Source organism: Ursus arctos, unplaced genomic scaffold, assembly GCF_023065955.2.
Source record: "Ursus arctos isolate Adak ecotype North America unplaced genomic scaffold, UrsArc2.0 scaffold_25, whole genome shotgun sequence".
NCBI classification, from domain to species: Eukaryota; Metazoa; Chordata; class Mammalia; order Carnivora; family Ursidae; genus Ursus; species Ursus arctos.
Window position 1 is genome coordinate 22,006,770 of NW_026622930.1, and position 23,482 is coordinate 22,030,251.

A 23,482-nucleotide genomic window follows, 5' to 3' on the forward strand; every position below is an offset into this window, starting at 1 on the left:
AGAGGGCGCTAAACAGACGTTACAACTGCTTAGCAGGAAACTGGAAGTATCTACGAGACCCCTGCTCCACAAAATAAGGTCCATGTACTACAAAGGACGTCAGCTGGGAGCTAGCTAGAAATGCAGCATCTTACGCCCCGCCCCAGAACGGAATCCGAATCCGTGCTTTAAGGTCACCCAGGGGATCTGTGTACACCTAACAGTTTACGAACCACTATTCTAGCTAACACATGCAAACCCATGAGCACCCTCCCTTTCTTTCTTCACACATACACATGCACACACACAAACCCAGATGGGATGAGAGAGAGAAGAGGCTGCATTATATACACAAGTCAATCAAATTTCTATCAAGCCATTCTCTCAGTGACTGCTAGCCACCACAGATACGGTGTGCGTTTACCTCCCCAGCCATCTCATCCCTGCATGATGAGAAAACCAAGGAGAACCTCACATTCTCCATTTAGCTAACAGAACTAGCTCTCTAGACAACCCAAGGCATTAATTAGAAGGTTTCAAAAGGCAGGGCTGTCATAACAGCTTCAGTGTGTTTCTAATTTTTACAATCATTCAAACATGCACCAGAAAGGTATGAAAGCACATCCCACCCCTCCTACTGCCTTGTCAAAGACAGAATGGAAATATCTGTCTTGAAGCCTGGCTAGCAATGATTGCTACTTGAAGTCACTTCCTTGCCATATATAAATAGAAATAAAGGGTTGTGTTTTAAGAAAAAAAAAAATAGAACCAATTCTTGAACCTCAGTTTAAACTGGAATCATTGATTCTTTTTGACAACTCAAGAGACATTAAGTAGTTTATCTTCTACACGGGGTGGGCATTGTGGAACCCCTTCTGAACTTTCTCGGCAAAGAGGGCAGATATGAAAAGCATCATTGTTTGTTTTGTAATTTTAATTATATCAAAGATATTCTATTAATTTCTCTCAATCTTAGCCATCCCATCCATGAAATGAGTAGAATGTTGTTACAGCGATGTTATTACAGAGTATTTCTGCTTGTTCTTCTCCTCTCCTCAACTTTCCTCGTCCTTCCTCTAGTTGATTTATTCACCCATCAGCTGTCACTGTACGTGCAAGGTACCATAGTAGACACTGTTGAAAACATTGGAAAAGAATGTGACTCTATCCTTACACTTGTTAGACAAGGAAAGAGTGGCGACCTAAGGGCGTTAATTGCCATGTCTTAGGCCAAATGGTTAATTAGTAACAGAAGAAAAAATAAAATGTAGATGCTAAGGAGACCTGGATTAGAAAACATCAACAACCTTTTATTAGGTCACGCCAGTTTAAGCCCTTGACTTTCTTATCTTAACCCACCCATGATGTTGCTGTTATAATCTCCGTATTTCAAATGATGAAACTAAGTTCTGTAAAGCAACGCAGTCGAAATCCCACAGCTGATAAATGAAGGTCTGTCTAGAGTCTTGGTTTTACTCACTCTTTATCCATGAAGGAAGTCTCCTAACGCCAGCTTCAATGCACTCTTTCCTTCCTACCAGTCTGGTTCCCTGTGGCAGTCTTTGTCTGCCTTGAACATGAATAATATTGACCCCTTTTTCTGCCTCTTCCCTCTACAGATAAGCATTCATTCATTTCATACATTTTCCTTTTCTTCAACAAACGTTGCTGAGCCCGTCTTGGTGGCAGACACCATGCCAGGCCCTCACTGTCGAGTGAGGAACTGCATAGGGATTGTCCTTGCTATCAGAGTAGTGGCTTCTCATAGTATCTTCCATCAATGTTCTTTCAAAAGATTATGAAGACAGGTAACTATGGAGCCAGCTGAAGCATAGGGTCATGCCCGGGAATAAATGGGTTCCTAGAACATACTCAGTCATGAGACAAAAACAAAAGAGGTAACAAAGTAGATAGACGATTCCCACAAACCTATCCACACGCAGATAACCAGGTAAATGAGCCTCAAGTTAATTTTCTATCCATACCAATGAATAGAAGCAGTGGGTCATTAAAAATCATCTTTATCTGCCTAAATTTAAAGATAAGGAGAATTAAGAATTAAGTAATTTGGAAAAGGAATAAGAAGAAATTGGAGAGGGAAAGTGGGTGATATTACATTTCCAAAAGTATCCTGAAAACTCTAAGTGCTACAAGCAGCCCTTGTTATTATGATGACAGACAAACCCTAAGGAAAGAGAATTTAAGACCAGAAGTGAACAAGGACAATTTTGCCCACCAGACACAAGGCGTGGTCTGTGGGACTCTTTATTCTTCTTCTTCTTTTTTTTTTTTTTTGGACGGGGGGAGGGGCAGAGAGAGAGGGAGGGAGAGAATCTTAAGTAGGTTCCATATCCAGCGAGGAGCTTGACAAGTGGCTCGATCTCACAACCCTGAGATCATGAGAGCTGAAAACAAGAGTTGGATGCTTAACTGACTGAGCCACCCAGGTGCCCCTGGGACTCTATTCGTAAGGCAAAAAAGGGCAGCAAAACCACTGTTAATGACCATAGCCGCTGGTAAGGCTCATCAGGGAGTGGCCTGTGGTGGACAAGGTGCTTGGCAGTAAGATCCGGCTTGTAAGCATTAAGAGGTGTGTGTACCCCTGAGAAGGTGCCGGTAGATTTGCATGACTTGACCAATACTGACTGAGGGTTTACTCTGTGCTACGGAGCTCCGATGGTGCCTGAGACAAAGATCTTGCCATCCGGGAACTTACATACCACTAAGTAGAGGCAACACAGTTAAATATGGGATATAATGTAAGGTAGAGATAGCTGTTACGGCAGACAACAAGGTGGGGGGTAGAGGATGGTCAAGGAGGGCTTCTCTATAAGGTGCCACATGGGCAGAAACTTGAATGATGTAAGCGAGTGGGTTTTGCAAATGGCTGGGAAGAGCTGCTTCAGGCAGGGAAAATGGCCAGTGAAAAGACACAGATGGGCTTGGTATGTTGAAGCAGGGCTGGCACCGATGAGGTGCTCAGCTAAGGTGTCATATTTAAGGGAGTGCCCCCAAAATCATTTATTCAAGACACATAATATTTTATTACAACATTTTGGAGTCATTATCAAGCAAAAATATTCCACGATAAGCAAAATAACATTTTAAATACAGACAGGATCCAATTTTGCAACTGTACAACCCTTACTCACCTCTCCTTTATCTGGGACCTATGTTCAAGGAAGATCAAGAAGACCTGTGTACCTGGAGGAGTGTGGCAGAAAGTATAGCCAGACAGAGAGCAAGGAGGAGATCTACACATCACACAATAAGGATTTTGGTTTCAGACTTGGCCAGGTAGTAGGTCGGGTGGTTGGTAAAACCATCTGGAGTATTAGAAACATTTGGGGACCTCCACAGTGAGCAGTCAAGAGCTGAACCCCACTTCTCTCCCAGCTGTTCAGATGGCTCAAAGTAAGTTCCAGCACATTATCAGTGGTTCTGGTGGACACTCCATCCTATAAATATTACAATCTAATTACAGGGGCATCTCTACAACTTGTAGCAATTTGCAGACTGCATCTTCATTTGCAGATGAGGACCTTCTCAGAGGACCCTTTAAGGGACTAATCTCAGCTTTGGGAGGTGCTGATCCCATTCACCGAAATTAAAGTCTTAAACAGGGGACCAAAAGAAATGGCACTATATTGTCTTCTCTGGCCTATTGGTACTGCCAACCTAGAGATCTTTAAGAGGTAGGTAAACTCATCAAGCTCTCCCTCCCTCTCTTCTTCTCCATGAAAACGATGTAATTCCGGACAGAAATGTCACTGAAGTCTTATCAGCTAACAAGACAATTAGAGTCCAATTTCCTTCCCCCCAAATTATTCTCTGAGAGGGGAAAAGAAAGTACCTGCATGAGGGTAAGGAGGAGATAGAAGATATTTCTTGGCTGGCAGCTAAAGTCTAATTAGACTGACAAATCTTCAGTGCCTTACCCAGTTATGAGGTTTGGCAGGAAAGGCACCAGCCCTGGAGCTGCACATTATGTAAGGCGTTAATCAATATTAGTTGAGCCCTGATCCTAAAAATAAACTTTCCCTAGAGGCTCTGTTGTCTAGTGGTAAAAGTGAGGGCTTAGAAACTGTGTGGACTCCTCATCTCACTTCTGTCAGGCTGGCGGCAGCAAGGAAAATGTGGAGGGGCCCAGAGGGGATAATTCCTTGAGTAAGTACAACGATTCTTGATACAACATGATCAACTTCCTGTTAAAGCATGGTTTTGGGGATGAGGAAGATAAATTTATCTTGTATCCCAATCCCAGACAGCTGGATTATTCAAAGAACCTTGAGAACATTTGGCGCTCTAGATGGTCCCAAAAAAGCCATTGGTAACAACACGCTGTGAATGTGTGGGTTGTGTGTTTTGTTGAACCATACGAAATTCCTGATATTTGACCATTTCAATCTATGAAAATGGCAATTTCATACACTTGACCCCAATAGAACCCTTTGTATGTAATAACCGTTCAGCAAAGCCAAATCCCACTTCAGAAAATGAAAGAATTTTCCCACAGAAATCTCTTCTAATTGATGAGTTCAGGGCTCTGGTTCAATCTGGGACCCTCAGAGGAAATCCTGGGTGATCATGGGGTTGTGTGGGTGTAGACAAAATGGTTCTTCCTGTGCTTGGAAAAATTAAAAAGGGAAACTTTGTTTAAAATGGAACAGGGAGGTCATTCCCTGCCACTCTTTGTCAACTGAAGAGCCAACAGGAAGAGAGGGACCTTGCAAGTCGATACTACTATAGCTACTACTTTACTCTCCCAGTAGGAGGAAGAAAGGCTTTCTTCTCCTGTCCCTCCTCCGCCCCCCACAACAGCCCAGTCAATGACAGACTGCCAAACTCAGCCAATGAAAAGCCACTACACTTTGAATGCTCAGTTTACTTCAACACACTTAAACTGCTTATAACAATTTCCTCCTTTCCTCTCTAAAAGAGCTGTCCTCTCCTTTGTTCTCCAGACTTGCCTATGACTTTGCGGTAATTTCGTATTCCCCAATTAACCCATGTTTACTGGTAAAATAACGGAGTTTTATTTTTAAGGTTAACATGCCTACCCAATCACACAGGAAGTCTAAGCTTTATGAGGATCTGTGAGTTCTGAGAGAGCCTCTTGCTGTGAAGCCGTTTCCTAGTGTCTAGGATTTAGTGAAAACTTGCAGGGTAGGTCATGGCCTAGGTTCTTTTTATGCGTGCCTGTATTTATTACTCACAACCATGAAAAGTACTTAATTTTACAAAGAATGAAACCAAGGCTCAGAGAGGCTAACTGACTTGCCCAGAGATACACAGCTAAGTAACTGGAAGTGACTGGAGTCCAGCCCAGGAATTCTGACTTGAGAGTGCACCCTCTTCCCTCCCACATACCGGAACTCTACATGGATTATGTTGTATGAAATCATATATTTAATCACAAGTGTGCTCTTTGTTTTGTTTTGTAATAATCAATGTCAAGGCTGAAGTGTGTTTTTTACTAGTTCTAGTCTAAAACTGAAAGCAGACCAGGAGGAATTTCCACATAGATACAGCTACAAAGCCTGAAAAAGTGGCCTGCTTCTGGGATTTTTGGAAGCCGTTCACATTCAACCTACAAATTTATGAGTTTGAGGTAAGAGTGAAATCTCACAAAACTCTTAAGTCTTTCATTTCTACTGTTTATCAGGATAGTTCCAATCCAGCTGAGCATTGTGATTTTCTGGTAACCGGCAGCTCTGACCAATGTCAAGGTCAAGGTGACTTCACCAATGCCTAGCACAGAAAAAGTGGGTCATGATCAGTATCCTGCTAATAGCTTATAAAGGATTCCAAATGGCGATTTGCACAGAACACACTGAGTTCTTTCTCTACTGATAACAACTCGGTCTGGAGACTTAAGGTAAGAGAATACACATTATTTTTGGAACTATTTTCCTCTTGGCCCACTCCTGCCTCACAGGAACATTTTGATCCTGGTGACTGCAAGTTACCAAAGACTTTTTTTTTTTTTTAAGATTTTATTTATTTATTCGACAGAGATAGAGACAGTCAGCGAGAGAGGGAACACAAGCAGGGGGAGTGGGAGAGGAAGAAGCAGGCTCATAGCAGAGGAGCCTGATGTGGGGCTCGATCCCACAACGCCGGGATCACGCCCTGAGCTGAAGGCAGACGCTTAACCGCTGTGCCACCCAGGCGCCCCACCAAAGACTTTTATTTCTCACTTTTGTCTTCTCTCCTGAATGGGGATCAAAGAACTTGAACATAGACTGAGTTGGACTTTTCCGTCATGATAGTAATCCCAACACTGAGGGCAGTTGTAATAGAAATGCCTGCTTAATTGCTGGGCTAATCCCTGGTAGTGAGACACACAGGGAATCCAATGCATTTCTCCTTTCTGGGTCCTCTCCCATTTGGGGGAGTTTGGGGCCAAGACTCTCAGAATCTGGATCTCTTGCTTCTCACAGATCTCCCCTATGCATTCTTTGTTCTAGTTGGACTTGGCTATCTCTTTCAGGAATTATCATCCCTGACTTTGACATTGTTTCTGACATTTAGCCAACCTGAGATTTGTTTCTCTTCCCCATCTATCCAGTTATACTCATTCCACAAAGTCCAGTTCCATTCCCAGCTCATTCATGAGATCCAGCCAAGCCATCCCGTACAATTCCCTCATCCTCCCCACATCACCACCGTTTGTACGTCACTACCTCATATTGGTTGCTAATGTCAAGCTCCACGATTGCAAGGATCCTGGATTCTTTTTCTCTGTAACCTTAAAAACATGTGCATAGGTATATTTCATAACAGAACATATTCTCTGAGGCCCATAGAACTCCAGGTTGGTTTAAAATGGAAGAAAAAAATAAAGACGGGAAGTGAGCTATCAGAGAAATCCATTCCTGAGAACTTAGAAACTTTTCATTTGCCGGGACTGATTCCAGCCTCCAAATTCTACCCTGACCCTCCTTCAAATCCCTATCCCCCCCAAGCCTCCCAGGCCCCACTCTGAACTACAGATACTACTGTCAGTAAAAGCAGCCCCATTTTCTGAGGTAGATTCTTGCTTGAGAGGGTATTGACTTGCATACCAAATGTTGGGGATAGAATAAAATAATAAGGTTAAAGCAGATTTAATCTTACTTTTCAAGATGTACCTGTTTTAAGCATTTTACACATATTAACTCAGTTAACCATACGGCAATCCCACGGTATAAGCACTACCCTAGTAGTACCCTTCCCTCCAATTTTACAAAGTGGTAGACTTACATTAGTTACAAATTCTTGCTATCTTCCCGTCAAGAAGGGAGGTTTATGTTTCCTTTACAAAACTTTGAAACCTGGAAACACTTTCTCTAGGAGCCCTGAACCTCCATGAACTAGAAACTACATGAAAAGGGACATGGACCCAGCGGAGTCCAGTGTTTCTAGTTAACCCACCAAGACAGAAGGTGTGTGACTGAAGCCAGACTCTGCAGACCAGAACAGCCACTGAGGGACCTCAGTCAACTCCCTGTGGGACAGAAGAATTGCCTTGCTGAGCCCTGCCCAAATTTCTGAGCCACAAAATTGTGAGATCCAATGACACAGTTGTTATTTTAAGCCACTTAGTTATGGGAAAATTTGTTTCATATCAATAGTTAACTAGAACACATGTGACTTGCTCAGAGTGACTTAGCTAATGTGAAGAAGATCTAGGTTTTAAACCCAGGCAGCCCAACTCCAGTACATGCATTTAATCACTGCTCTAGCCTTACCACTGAAGAAAAACTAAAATTGTCCAAAATACACTGATCATTCTGGAGGGAAAACTGTCTGTAAGCCATGCCACTTCTGGTTGTTAAATGATGATAAGGTATGTTATAAAGCTATTTTGTTTTCCAATTTATTCCATAAATATTTATTCAGCACCTATCTTTACTTGATACTACCACTTACCCACCTGCTTTCTCAATATCTGTCTTCTCAATGCACCCACCTGCTTTCTCAATCTTAACTTTTTTTTTTAATATTCAGGGAAGGACCTAGACACACTCTTCTCCTTTTATTTTTTAAGAATTTATTTATTTATTTATTTATTTATTTATTTATTTATTTATTTTAGAGAGAGAGAGAGTGTGCATGATTGTGGGGAGGGGCAGAGGGAGAGGAGGGAGGGGAAGGAGACTCCCTCCTAAGAGGGGAACCCGATGCAGGGCTCAATCTCAGGACCCTGAGACCATGACATGAGCTGAAACCAAGAGTCGATGCTTAAATGACTGAGCCACCCAGGCTCCCTTAGACACACTCTTGTTAATATAGGGTAAAGACCTGATGCTTGGGCACCATAGCTGTGAGTAATTCCACCCAGTCCCTGTGATCCACAGCAGTTCTATAACAAACTGGAGTATCAGAGAGATCGAAGTAGTGATTACTTCCAGGAGGCTAGAGCATTGGAGGGCCACGCCAACTCAAAAACTGTTAGTTTATATTCACACACAGGTAAAAGCAGCACTGAAAGCACTTTGCAGTTTTCCTTTGATCTGAAATCAACACGAACCAAAGTCAATCAGAAATGAACTACTCAAATGTTTTCTTAGCTTATGCTTCAAGAAGGAAGCAGTAGGTTATTGTATAACCAGATGGTTTTACACCAGGTTTTTATGCTTATTTTATTTCTCCTGGAAGAGTCTAATTTTAGGACAACCCTGTTCTATCAAGGCTATCAAAGCAAAGGAAGACAGAACACAGTATCATCTGGAAAAGGCTGTAAGATTTCACACATGATTGGCCTGGTAAACATGAAATCCAGCCTTCCCCACTTCTTTTTTCTCCCACAGATCAAATTTTTATGAGCCCACTTCACCTGAGAAAATTAGCTGGATCACACAGGACATATTAGAACTTCTGAGACTGAACTTCCTCACCCAAAGTCTTCAAAGTCTGGGAATTGTCCTAAATCTTGGGTCCCCAGTCCTAACACAGGCTTGATGTAACCTATACTTCAGATCAGAAAAGGATTGGAGACAAGGCAGGCTACTGAGTTTTTATGGAGCCCAGGGCAAGTTCTTGGTTTTAATTTTTTTTTTTTTTGTAGTTTCAAGTTTTTACTTAGGTTCCAGTTAGTTAACATACAGTATAATACTAGTTTCAGGAGAATTTAGTGATTCATCACTTACATATAACATCCAGTACTCATCACAATACACGGGGCAAAGTTCTTATGGCTAGTTGGTATGGACAAAAAAGCTCAACATCCTTGGCATAAAGTTATTTCCTCTAGCTAATCTTTACAAAGAATATGGAGCTTTTTGATCCCTCATCCCAGTCTAATCCAATTCTGCTTGTCTGTTGTCTTTTCTCTAATGGTTTGCATTTACACACCCTTAAGACCAAGAATGTCAATAGATTTAGAACTCCTCTTGATAGCCATGGTGGAAGCAAAAGGAAAGCTATGTAGATGAAATCCAATTATCACAAAGGAAAAGAAACTCTAACAGGAGGCTGCTAGAGAGGGCACGCTCCAGCTGTCCACATCTTCCAAAATGACAACAGATTCTATGATGGTCAGAGTCATAATCACTTGTAAGACTTTTGTGCCTTGTACCCTGCTCTTCTCTGGAAGTTCTGGCTTTCTTAGTTTTTGCTAAGACTCACACAGTGTTCTCCTATTTGTATGTTTGCTGCAGGAGGAAAAGCCAAAAACCGGTAATTGCCATGGCTTAGTCCCTGAATCCCTATGTAACATTAAATCCTCCCGAAGTCAGTAAAAATTTGGCCTTGAAAAAGACTGCAGGACCAGCCACTCCTATGAAGAAAAAGCCATTTGTTCCTCTGCTTCCTACAGAGTTAGCGGAATGTATTACGACAGAAACAGAACAAGTCTGCCAGGACCTGGGCAGACAGAACTATCCTTTCACCAACCATAAACAGATCTGCTCTTGAGCTAGAGAGAGTCATAATAGAAATATATATTGCCTTTTATCTTCTTTTCAGTGAGTAGAGTGAAGTGCCAGGAGTTATTGCTTTAATATCAGTAGAGAAGAAGCTTTTTCTTTTTTGAGCGTGCACGTAGGTATACATGTTAGGGCACACACAACTATATGACTGTTATGCTAACCCGGTTCTTAGTAGCCTTTCTAAAACACATAAAATTGGCCTGATAACATCATCAGTGCATACAGCCTCGAATTGTTCCCGTGGAATCATGTAAGGAGCTGCCTGGGTATTTCAGCTCAAAGGAAAGGGAAAGGAAGACAACACTTCTACCTCTACTTAACTCACATAAACTTAATTCAGAAGAATGAGAACACATAGGGGGCTTAATTGATTATTGACTTTACGTTTACAATGCCCACTGAAATCAATGGGAGGGTGATGTCAAAGACTCAATTGAGCCCCTGGATAATGTCTTAAAACTAAGAAACAGAAAGGACAAGTACTGATCTACCGAACCTTCCATAAACACTAACTAGGCTCAGGGTAATTTCCCCACAAGCAATTGGAATGTCTTATTGTATGCCACAGCATTTAAGGCTAATAACTCGATTAACCTCCTATCCCCTACTAACTAGATTTATGAAATGCCAAGGGAGTCAGCAAAGCACTAAGCTTTAGCTTGGGTATAATTACTTTTAAGTGAAAAAACAAAACCATTACCACAAAACTAAGGACTTCCTACATAGCTGAACTCAGACCTTCACAATTTCTAATGTAATATAGGATCTTGGTCAAATATAAAAGAAACAAAATGGATGAAAAACAACAAGCGATTGATCAACACTTAAAAACAAAACAAAGACTGCATTTTATAAGCATTAGTTGAACCTCTAGCTTCAATTGCCCTTTATTTAATGCTACCCATTGGCCTCAAAACTGAACAATTCATGTTTCAGCAAAGCCCCTGAGACGATGTGAACAGAACTGAACTAAGATATAGTCTCTCCTATGATAACAAATTTTCTTTTCCCCTTCTCCCTTTTAACTATTGAAAAGAAAAGAAAGGAAAGGAGGAGTATTTCATAATGAAAGTGTTAGCCAGTGCTCATTTTGAATAACAGCTTTACCATTTCAGCAATAAATATGATAGGAATAATAACCCATGAGTGCACGCAAAACTTTTAAACTTCTTTAGCAATGAATTTGTCTTTCTCTACTCTTAGATCTTATTACTATGAGCCTCTGTAGGCATCCTTCCTACAAACATGGTAATTTAGACTCTAGCAACATAGCAACACGGACCTTATAGTAATGTCTCAAAAACAAAAAAGCAGAATCGATGAAGAATTGGAGAAAGGCTTACCTGAATGCTTGCTGTGGAGCGATTTTTGCGGGTTGTGGTAGTAGCCATTGTAGTAGTGGTTTCCATGACAGTGGTAGACATTTCTGGTGGCATGGAGGTCGTCTGTGTTGTTCCCAAGATTGACGGGACTTCTCCCACCAGCCGGACACTTCCATTGATTTTAATATTGGGGTTGTTCTCAGCCGCCATGTTCAGTACTTTCAAACCATCGTAATAGAGCCCAGAGAGCTGGCCTTGGAAGAGACGTCCTTTGTCTTTTCCTCCGATGGCTATTTGCGCCTGGGTGTTGAAGATGGTTAACTGCCGGCCTAGTGGGTTGGGCGGAGGAAACATTATTATTCCCATATGTTATCTTTCTTTGCCTTACCTGGTCTAAATGGACCAGGCATCAAAACAGGCTTCCTTGAGCAAATGAAGGGGAGAAAACTGGACAACGAAAAGTCAATAGACATTAGCAAGTAACATTTCACTATGTTTATCTCTTCCACTGTCTAGCTGAATATCCTAGATAAACTGAATAATTGAGTCTCTATTTCATTATTGTGAGGAAAGAGAAATCTTGGTCCAATGATCTGCAGTACTGCAGTCTTCTTGGGTGTGTAGTTGTGGATGACAGAAGGTAACTCTCAAATCAGGGAATGACAGTAATAAAGCATAAATACCTATTGCGCTAATTTTTAACCTACAAAGTCACATAATGGCAACTAAATAGAATTATATATGGCAAACAAAAAGTCAGTGAGGTAACTAAGAACACGGAATTAAAAAAGATAGGTCTGATAACTAAATTAACTGAAATGAAATTAAATTCCAATTAAAAGATTTGGATTCACTGCATACTTACAGAAATGCACAGTTTACTCACCAAACACCTCATTTCCTAGAAATCTTCATAATACATAATATTCTATCTATACTCGTTGTTTAATAAACATCATGACAGAGAATTTCCTACCTCTTTTAATTTGGGGGAGATATAGGATTATGGTCATACACTGTATCTCTCCCTAAAACATAGAAATAAACAGGCATTGATAATGTTTCTGGGGTGGGAGAAAGAAAAAAAATGTCATTTCCAATCAATGAATTTTAAAAGAAGGGATGGGTAGTCATGAAAAAAGCAACACATAAAATTCCTTAAAATGATAGGTATGTCCATGTGTTGAAGTCTATCAGCAGTTCAACTTATTTGGAGTTCCGACTTGGGGAACCATTTGTGCTTCTGTGAATAGAAAACTATCAGAATGAAATCATGACAGAATAGAGTTTAGAATAGTGCAACTCAATTTATCTTCTTCCCAACTACCTCTACTTTAAAAAGCCTCTCTTAAGTGCTAGATCTTTCCCAGAAAAACCCAAACAGCTTTTTAAGGCTAAGACATTCTATGCTATTATTTCTTCAGATTATTTCCTTCTGTTTTTCCATATGGAGAAGGGGGAGAAACTTATTAATGGAATTAAATATATCCTTTTTGAATTTTTCTTCACTTAAGTCAGTAACCAAACAATATTCCACTCATTCTTAATCTAATCACTTGAATTATTTTAGCTGTAAGGCTGGAATGTTCTGTTCTTCCTGCCTGCTTATTAAAAGGTAGTCTGATTTTTAAAAAACTAAGGTTTTTGCCCCACAATCTCTGATATGAATAGAGGCATATTGTGATGTTTGGGCTTTTAACCTCTACCACTATTACATGGTCTTTACATCTCTACGATGATTAGCTATCCTTGAATTTCTAGTGTAGAGTGTGGAATACCTTCTGAATGTACAATAATGGATGAGATAGAAGAGTCAGAGAAGGAAAAATGGATCTGCTCAGAAGGAACTCTTTATACAAGAGTCAGTTCTGCTCATAGGGTAACTCTTAAGGGCATATTAGTCAACAATGATTTATGAATAATACCTTTTTGGAAGCTTCAAACACTGCAGTATGGAGAACTGGCCAAAGAATTTTGTTTTAGTGAAAATGATCTGCACTCTATAAAAATATTTGGAGCATGGAAATGGACTCTGTTGGATTTGATAACAGAATTTTCCAGATCCTAAGGGAACAATCAAAATAGATTTAATAGATTTCCATTATTTGCCCACCAATTCCTTCAGTGCCCTGTGCACATGCATCATCGCCTGTCCTTTGGCCTCTCATTTCTCACGTAAGATGTCGCAAAATGTTCAATGCACAGTAACACTGGATAATGGCCTGAAGCTCAACTCTCTTTACTGTTATTTCTTTGACAACAGCTTTTTCTAGGGGGCCTAAGCTTACTGCAAAAGAAATGCCATGGTAGAAGGGGAGAATAATACACCCTCAACCCTGCATAGACTTTTGTGGGCAGCTTAACATAATAAAGAAGGAGCTGCCTAAAAGGAGATCTCTAGGACTCAATTCAGTAGTTTACACTAGATAGCCCCAATGTCAAGCTATCCCTTCCATTCACATAACTGTTGGCCAACCATACTTTTATTCATCTCCTTTTTGGTGTATGCTCTAGCACTGATGATCAGTGAATAGGGATAGCTAGTTACAGGTAAGAAATTTTATATTTCTAGTATTTCTGAAGGTACTTCATATCTGTAATAGTCCTCACCTTCTTTTCCTAGTGATATTATTTTGCCAGTTAGTACAAAGAAAAAAGAGGGTCAGGGAGAATTGAAATGCAAAGTTGAATTACACTGGCTAGAAAGGATGGATCTCCTTCATTCCAGTTGCCATAAGGTTTTTGCTTGTTCAAGACTAACCCAAACATGGAGAAGAGCAAGACATGTTTCCTGGGCTACAGGATGAAGCCACTGCTCCATGTCTGGTTTTTGCTGCGCTCCCGAAGAGATCTAATTATTTCTTGAGAACAAGACACTGGTGGGGTGAAATAGGGAAGGAGATGGTCTATCCTTCAGTTTTCTATCATTCTATATAAAGTGTTAGATTTTTGTTTCCTTGTCTGTTTCATGGTCTATTTCTGGCTAGATCTGTTTTTCTGCTGTTTCAGGATCATTTCCTAGCCCTCTGTACCCTGGATTAGGTAGTTAAGAGTAAACCTGGCAGTCACTAAAGTAATAGTGGGAAACTCTCAGTCTCCTGCCAGCTCTTCCTCTGATCAATTTACCTCTCTCAGCTAAGCAGGAGTAAGTGAATAAATGAGAACTGGCCATCACAACCCTTTCCCTCTGAAGGGTTATTATAAGGGACAGACTGGAGTAAGTTTTATCATTTGCCCAAGATTTCTCAAAATCAATGTCAAATCTCACTATTGTCATTCATTATGATCAATCAAGTTTTTTACTAATAAGCAACTATGATATCTATATCCCAATCTAAGAATCGTTTTATCATCCATAATACTCAATTTGGTTATACTAGTGCAGGGTTCGTAGCAGGTTACTTTGTGTTTTGTTTTGGATGCCCATCTTCTTGGAAGTCAGCGTTACCTTGTTTGGATATCAAGTTCACATACTGCTTAAATTAAATCTTCGCACGTCCCCAGTCAGCGTTGCACAAAGACTAATTAATTAAACCTCAGAACACCCTTGGGGAATAGGCAGTATTATTCCTCTTCTCCTCAGATGGGAAATCTGAGATATAAAGAGGTTAAGTGGATTGTCTAAGGTCAGAAAGTATCAGTCAATAGTAGACAGAGCCAGAAAATAGACTCAGGAATGTTGTGACCCAGATCTCTTCTCCAATGACAAAAATAACTCCAAAGAGGCATTCCAAGTGCTTCCTGATACGTCAGCCTATTCATCCTTCCATCTTTACCCTTTTTTAACTTGTTGTCTTTACAAGGTCTTTTGGTATATATTTCCTACTCCTTTTGAAGGGAAGGTTAGCTAGACAGAGGAAGGGGTAAAGCAATAGAATGAATAGATGTTACTCACCCAAAGTATTTTTTTAAAAAGTAATTTCAGTTAAAATAGTGTAGAAGAGAGAAGCTCCAAGTTTGCAAATAACCATTTTCAATATTATATGCATACATACATACATATTTGGTTAAGAAACTAGCAAGCCGCCCTCCATCCCACCGGACCCACCCTTCCCCCTTGATTTGTTGTCTATTTGAAAGCATCCTTCTATGTGAAAGCCAACTGATAACAATGCTATCAGAAGGAAAACTAAAAGCCTACTCATAACTTTATAATGGTTTATACAAATGAAAACGCCTGGCATGCTCTTAAACTTAGACTTCAAAAGGCGATGGAGTAAAAGAAAATATTATTAACATAAAATTGAAAGAAAAAAAAGTTCTCTCAGGCACATGAGACTCAGACATGCATCTAGTTTTCTTCTCCTTTTTAAAAAGTGAGGCAATCATAGTCTTTAGTGTTAAAGGGACTTTATGAGCTGGTGATTACTAAACAAAATTATTTGCTTTTTAGAGTTATTCTTAATTTATTTTTAATTAGACCACATACGTTAAAAACAGGGCAAACAGTTAAGACTCAGTGAGGATTTTCCGTGTTTAAGGGTCTAAATGTTGTCACCCAACTTAAAACTGTAATTAAGTTTGCTTAAGTTGCATATTAATATATTCAATTACTTTTTATGTATAACTCAATCAAATCTCTACGAATTTTAAGAACTCACTGAAGGTCTTGACATAAGAGTAGCTTGTACTGGCTCAGGAAAAAGGGAATAAATAGCTTCCGGAAACAGAGAATTTTCTTCATTGAAAGATTATAGTTCACATCCTAGCACACAGAAGCCACACAGAAAATTCTAACATCAGGTATAACCGCTGCCCTCTTTTATTAACAAAGTGGTTGTTTTCTTCAGCAAATCAGAACTGCTGTTTTGTCTTTCATGAGCCTTTCTTTTCCAACTCATTGTCTTAGCCACTTGCCTTTTGTTGCATAAATATCAAACACATAAGGGTATTACACAACCAAAGTATAAAATAAGCTTTTCTTTTTTTTTTAGTTTCAGCCAGCAACTAGGACACAATTAACCTCTTCTGAAACACTTTTGCCTCTTTAAGTTTGAATCTAAAGGCAAAATTCATCTTTCTCATTCTTTCTTTGTTTAAAAACAAATGTTAGAAAACACTGCTCCCCTTATAACATTTGTCTTAAGCAGTTTAGGTTACAAGAGTCGATCTGATGATTTTTTTTTGTTATCCACACTAGAGAGTAAAGCCAAAACAGCCTCAAGATGTAAGTTTAAAGAGTACTTTTGAAATTTCTTTAGAAAGCTTTGGTATAAGAGGTAATTTAAAACAAATTAACAAATAATGTCATGCAGTGGTTAAATTGCCATAATACATTTCTTTTTTAGAGGTTCCTGGAATTTCTTGTTTGTGGTTGTCACGCTGATAGCAAGCTAGATGTTAGTCCCTTTAACTGTATTTTAATGGCAATGTATTATAGCATGATTTATCAACATATGGCAGGTGGAAGCTGACACAAATTATAATGAAAATTAAAACAGTCATTTATGCAGCAGGCGATTATCATTTAAAGAACATTTATTTGCAGGCTTTAAAAATGAGGGTTTAGAATCAAATGATTTTAAAATGAAAGTTTTAACGACGGTTACCTTTTTCCTGCAGCCACTCCTCTACGGGCCGGTTATATTTGAAGGGGATTTTCTGTTTTACCATTTGGAAGCGTTCATTATCAGTGTTGCCTTTAAAGTTTAAAAAACAGCTTAAAAAACAATCTGAAAAGTCAATACGTCATTAAAAAACATCCTAGGTTTTTGGTTTGTTTATGAAGTTTTTAGAGATAGATATCAATTTATCTTTAGTAGAGGTGGAGTCGAAGTCACTCTGCCCTTGGATGACAGGTTTGAGGTCAGGTGAGACTTAGCTATGCAGTGCTCCGTCAGGTTTTGGGAATGTGACATGGGATGGGAATCAGTAAGAGCTTTGGCCATTTACAGAAATGGGTTTACCTTCACTCTGCTCCATCTCACCCCAACCACACCTTAATTGGATCAATGGAGGCACAAGGATTTGCTTGGTTTGTAAGTTACCTGCCAGACCAGCTTCTTCTATGGCAGAGGACCCCCAGGGTCTTAGTCAAGCATGATCTTCTCTCATGGTACTGTACCACACCAGAAGCATGGGGTCATGTACTTCCTTACTCTCCTCTCAAGTGTTTATAACTTCTCTACCTTCTAGTGGAGGGAAAAAGACAATTTAAGCCTTTAATGGCCGAGGGAGACTTTTTCCTCCATAAAGGAGACCCTGGCATCCTACCAGCTATGTTAAATAGATGGAATCTTATAGATGGTTCTTTACATTTCTATTGCTCTGCCCAGACTTGTTCTACATTTAAAAAAAAGAAAACCCAAAATAAATATTTGTAAATCAAAGCAGCAATAAATGTAGGGATAGAATATTAGCAGATTTTAAGCACCTACATTTTATTACTACTAATAGATACAAGCTTTATATGTTTATCTAGTCTCTCTTACCTTGCTATGAGACGTCCATTCCGAACAAGTATCTATTCATAAAGCCTGTTTGGGATACTTCCTCCAAGCATGAAATGCCTAATTAGTTTCAAGCCTCAAACATAATGCTTTTAACTGCTACTATGCCCCCTTATTCCTTTTGTAACTGTTGTTACCACCCCTGGATGGTTTGTCTAATTAAGACAGATTTGGAGAGCGGTATTGTGGAGATATACCCCTAATGAATATACTTCAAATCACAAAATAATGAACCACGCTTTGGGAACTGTTCTATCTTATCAACCAACCTCACAGTGATCAAGCAAAAACTAGTGAATTCTAATTCATGACTTTTCACTCGTAGCCATATATTGGAACTTAGGGAATCCCATTCTACATTGCCAACATTAAAAATGAAATCGAGATCTCAAAACAGGTGTCTCGGAAATCATTTACAAAGAAGTCTAAAAGCCAGAGAGAACGTGAGGATTAAATATAGCATCAGGCCAAGCGAGTAGAAGGTGACCATGGCATTTCAATCTTAGGGCCACCTTCCTATAGGAGGAGTTATTGACAGAGAAGATTCTACATGTGACTAAACTGGCACCTGCGTTCCATGAGGTGTAACATGGGAAAGGGGTAGCCATGCTGGGAGATGTTTCCAAGATTCCCCATTCATTTCTGCTATGAACAAATGCTTTTAAGAAGCTGACCCATTCTCATTCCCAAGGAATAAAAAAGCTAATAACAAAACCAGCAACAGCAAAACAAAGCTCAAGGAAGAGCCAACAATGGATCTGTTTCCAGCCTACATCATGGGATCTTATGTGGCTGGGATAAAGCATAATATATTAACGTATCCACGGATAAATTACAATGAATGGAGTATTATTTCTCATAGACAAAAGAGGGGACAGGGTGTAGGTAAGGAGAAAAAAAAACCAGAAAGGCAACTTCTTGGTGTTTCAATAAGCTCATGGTGAAAGAAGTTAGTTTTCTCTGTTAATATAGCTACCAATTAGAGATTATTATAATGATCCTCCCTGGTAGATTTGGGGATTCAAAAGTCTATTAATAAAAAATGAAGTTGGGTAAATTCTCACATGTCTTCATCAAAAAGGAGCATGCACTTTTCTGAAAAGAACCTATATCTTGTACTCTTAGTCCTCCCTAAAGAAGACAGATAACACAAGGGATATCATCCATCTTCATAAGCTTTGACCCCTCTCAAGTTTTAGTTACAACAAAGTATTATACTGAAAAATGGCAAGTGGGTTGCGCCAGATTCACCTTAAATATATTCTGTTACTTTGGGTTTTCTGTAACTGTTGTTGGCTGCAACATTAAATATAGTGATAACCTTCATTCCACTCCCTGTGGAATGGATTAGTGAAGTCAGTAGCAAAAATAAAGCTAAATATTCTTAGAAACATGCAGGCAAAATCAGAAATATCCAAAATTTCCAGTGCCAGAGTTCTATATGCACTAAATTAAATAAGAAGATGCGATGACTGACTTCCTCGGAATACATAGGGGCTCTTTGTCCTCCTAAGCATCCCCTCCCCATATACTCTCTTTCAAACCTAAAGCTCCATAGAAAATCATTTTGAGGCATAGTACAGCCTAGAAAAAGAGAAAAGTATGTTGGATAATCAATATGTGATATGTTGGGAGGACAGCATAGCCATGATTCAACCTTAGACCCATCGGAAAGTGAAAGAGAGAGAGTCATTCTTCTCCATCTCAGCTTTAAAGACATTTAGAAAAAAGTTTTAAGTTTTCCACACCAGATTCATAGAGTCTGGCACTAATGATAGTGATTTTGCATACTGTTAAAAGTTGTGAAAGATGGAAGGTCATTTGGAAAACCAAATTGGTTTAAATTGCCACATTAACATTGTTCTTAGTCTCTTTTCATGTTCTTGTTGGTTTTTATTTTAATTTATCTAAAACATTAGTAAGAACTGTTTTAGAAACATGTGCATGAGAATGAGTTCATTTGCCCCAAGCCCCATTTTGCTAGACTGACTAAAAGAGTAAACAACCTTCTAAACATAAGATTTCATACACAGGGACTACCCGGAAAGCTGAGCAAACCTTGCCAAATTCATATACATTCATATTAAATACTTAATGACATTCAGTTGTACATTTCATATAGCAACCAGGATGAAAATCTGAACAAAGAGTGAAATCAGTTCTTCAACAGAAAGTGATGATATCCTCAAGAAAGAATGGCCTTATGAATAGAAGTGTCATAATGTCACTAAAAAGAGGCATATGTGCATTACTAATTAGACCAAAATGTAATGACCATACTTCTCAAACACACTGAGAAATCTATAAATTGCACCATGAGTTCTTCAAATAGAAGTTTCTTAAATTACTTATATGGATCTGACACTCACCTACATAGAACTGAATTTTAGAAAAAAAAAAAAGAAATTAGTCATTTTATTTTGTTTAAAAGTGTGTGTGTGTGTGTGTGTGTGTGTCCTCATGCATTTTTTTAAAATCAGAAATTGAGTTTTTTAATGCCACTGGCCTCTTATATTCATTTGCATTTGTATCATTGGTTCTATTATCAAGTATTTCAACTCCTGGAGACACATCTAACATGCACTGTTGAATTATAATATTGTGAAGAGCAGAATACTCTGAGGTGAAATTATTAAGGCCCAGCTGGTTCACACAGAGCTCCAACCTTTATTCAGAAATACCTCATGTTTTCTACATTTGAGTGAATCCATTTAGGATAAAAAAAAGAGAACAGAGTTAGGAAGACAAAGAAAGCAAGTTGACCCTCCAACAGTTTCCCGATACATCAGTCTCTCTTTGTGGTCCCAATGGAGTAAAGTTGCAATATGTTGCCAGTCCCAAAGGAATGAATATTTTTTAAATTGAAGAATGGAACAATAGAGAGAACTTTTGTATAGCAAAGAAAATGACTTTAACGAGAACTTTATTGTCATTATCTATAAGCACGGATCCTATTCATTAGCTATTACACTTATTTTCTTTAAGCCATAATCAATACAGCACGGGAGTTAAGACCGTGGGCTTTGGAGACAAATCTGGCTCTGAGTGCGGGGCGCCTGGGTGGCACAGAGGTTAAGCGTCTGCCCTCGGCTCAGGGCGTGATCCCGGCGTTGTGGGATCGAGCCCCACATCAGGCTCTTGCGCTAGGAGCCTGCTTCTTCCTCTCCCACTCCCCCTGCTTGTGTTCCCTCTCTCACTGGCTGTCTCTATCTCTGTCGAATGAATAAATAAAATCTTAAAAAAAAAAAATCTTTCTCTGAGTGCTAACATTAGCATTTAGTAGCGGTGTGATCTCATGCAAGCAACTTGGCCTCAGTTTCCCCATTTCCCAATTCACCATAGGACTTGGTATAGAATAATAAGAGGTAGAGTATATACAGAACCTGGGATATGAAAAACATTCATGTTTTTAAAACTATTAAGATGATTCAGTTCTTTCCTAATGATCTAAGGGAAGCACAAAGATTCCAGGGTGTACTTCCATGACCTCAGAACTTTACTAGGCCTCCATTCAAAACATGGCCATATTCCATTGGGTCCCACAAAGATTATCTTCCAAAGACCAACAAGCCATAGAAAATGAAACATCCTAAATATCTCCTAAATCTCCTAGCTGCTGCTTTTTATATTTCTGAGTCTTCTAAAATATACTTAGCTAACCCCATTTCCAAAACAAAGTGGGCTTCTAAAATCACTGAAAGTAAAAGAGCAATTCAGGAATTGACAGATGCGATTTCTTGGTCCAGCCACAGATAATGATGATATACTGCTGCTAAGTTGAGGAAGAGTGTCTTAAAGGTTCTGGCAATTTGTACCAGGCTGGCAGAAAATGCTCTCTTGCAGGTAGCCTATAAATACCATCTGAAATGTTGTCAGGCACATGGACATGCTAATAGGAATACCGTAACAACATTCATCTGAGCAAAATTAATGCCAGAGGTATTTTTTACATTTTGTTTTGAGTCCTAGAATAAAAGAAAAAAAGTTTTCTTTATTGCTTTGTTGACACTAAAAAATGAGACTACGGGTCTAATGAACAGTCAAAGAATGAATACTATGTATTAGAGCCAGAGGCAAGAGAAAATCGATGTGAGTAGGCTCAAGCAGTAGGGCATTTCAGAGGTTCTTACAATGTCTCTCTCCCCAAAGAACACTTTGTGAGTTTCAAAGCAAATATAAGACACTAAAGAAAAGGAACTGGTGAAACTCTCTAAGCTCAGCTCTGGTCTTGTTCCTGATGTTGACCCAGATGAACTCTCCCAGAGTCAAGAAGGGGGCTGTTATGCTACCCAAAGGGCATCTAGAATGTTTGGCCACTTGTAAGTGATGGATGGACCTCAACAAAAAACGAATATCTGTTATTTATAAAGTGCCTTTCAACCAAAGAGCTCACAATGCAATTATAAGCATCACCTCATTAATCCTCAAATACACCTTGAGGTTGAAGGAAAAAGAACTATTTATATGTTATGAGCCTTGATCCTTTCATGTGCCAAGGTAAAGAAATTAATCTCTTAGAGCAGAAAACTGATCAGCTGGGAGAAGTGAATGAATAGACCCAGAGCACAAGGGCATTATTAAGTAAGCAAGCTTCTTCAGACTCACTTACATGGTTCTGTGAGCCAAGGGAACCACCTTTCCCAAGTGATGAGATGTCTGCTCCTGGACAGTAGTGTGGGTCACCCAGGCATACCCTGACTTGGCCAATGTGTTGGCCCACACTGTCTCATGCGCTTTAGATATATTCAGAAATGCAAAACATATGTGGAAAGGCACATCATTTCCTTCCTATATCAAAGTCGTTGTATTGATCCACAATTTCTCGACTACAGGGGTTAAGCGGTTGAAGCAAAGATGACTCAGACACGAGTGAAAAGAGCATTGGCTGTGGAGTCAGACTCTGGATGAAATCCTATCTCAGACATTTACCATTTCTGAGAACTTGAATAATTGACTTAATCTAGATGAGTCTTGGAGTTTCTTCACTTGTCTAAAAAAAATGAAGACAACAATACCTTTGTTACAAGGTTTTATACAAATTAATCCAGGCAAGGACTTCGTTTATGAGGAGTTGGAAGAGGTTGGGAATGGGAAGGGACTGTGATTTACTTTAACTCTCAGGATCTTTCCCTAACACATGCTGGAAGATGAGGGCCATGTTAGAGATGTACCCTGGTGTTTTATATCCAGGTATCCAAGTGACCATGTCTCTATCCCTTGAACTTGGTTCCTGGCTGAGGTGATTTTTGTGCAGATATGCTAACACTGAACTTCTCTTTCATATCCCAGATCTAACTGAAAGTGCCATTTCTGTTGAAATGTAATTATACTGATGACCATTTGTCCTGATGCAACGATTAGAACATAAATCACCATTCCCTATCCTTTTCCTGCACAGTGAGGCTATTCTCAACTCTCTTCCTAAAGCTCATTTCCCCTGGAATTGCTCCCCATTGCTCCTCATCCATCAAGGATACTTTCAATCCCAGGAATAGTAATAAAACAGGGTCCAGGTGACTACAATATCTTTATTTGTTTCCATAATTCAAGGGGTATTTTCAAGCAATTTCTAATGGAATCTGCTTCAGTACAATAGGTTAATGTAACGTCTATTCTTTATTTAAGAGCCACTTTCAAAACTGACATGCTATAAATTAAAATATAAATTGACTATAAAATTCGATTTGCTTCCATAATTATTTCAAAATGGGCACTAAAGCTAGACTAGTCAATTTCAATGGCTGAAAATTTTGTCTAGTTCCTTTCTGGTAAACATGTTAAAAATATCTATGCCTTGGTGTGTCTTTAAGCTTTAATT

General features: G+C 39.3%; 1 protein-coding gene across 16 annotated transcripts in view; it reads right to left on the reverse strand.

Annotated features, from left to right (window-relative positions):
• Window positions 1-23,482, reverse strand: part of NRXN3 (neurexin 3) — a 1,447,961-nt gene that overhangs the window by 128,136 nt on the left and 1,296,343 nt on the right. For 5 of the 16 annotated variants that reach the window (XM_044391317.3, XM_044391320.3, XM_044391319.3 and 2 more), the window contains 2 exons: window positions 16,765-16,854; window positions 11,237-11,544 (listed from right to left, as the gene is read on the reverse strand). In XM_044391317.3, the coding sequence (XP_044247252.1) occupies window positions 11,237-11,544; window positions 16,765-16,854 (398 nt within the window). Of the gene's footprint in view, window positions 1-4,015; window positions 4,037-11,236; window positions 11,545-16,764; window positions 16,855-23,482 lie in introns of all 16 variants that reach the window. The other 11 variants (XM_057318701.1, XM_057318699.1, XM_057318700.1 and 8 more) reach the window with 5 other exon arrangements.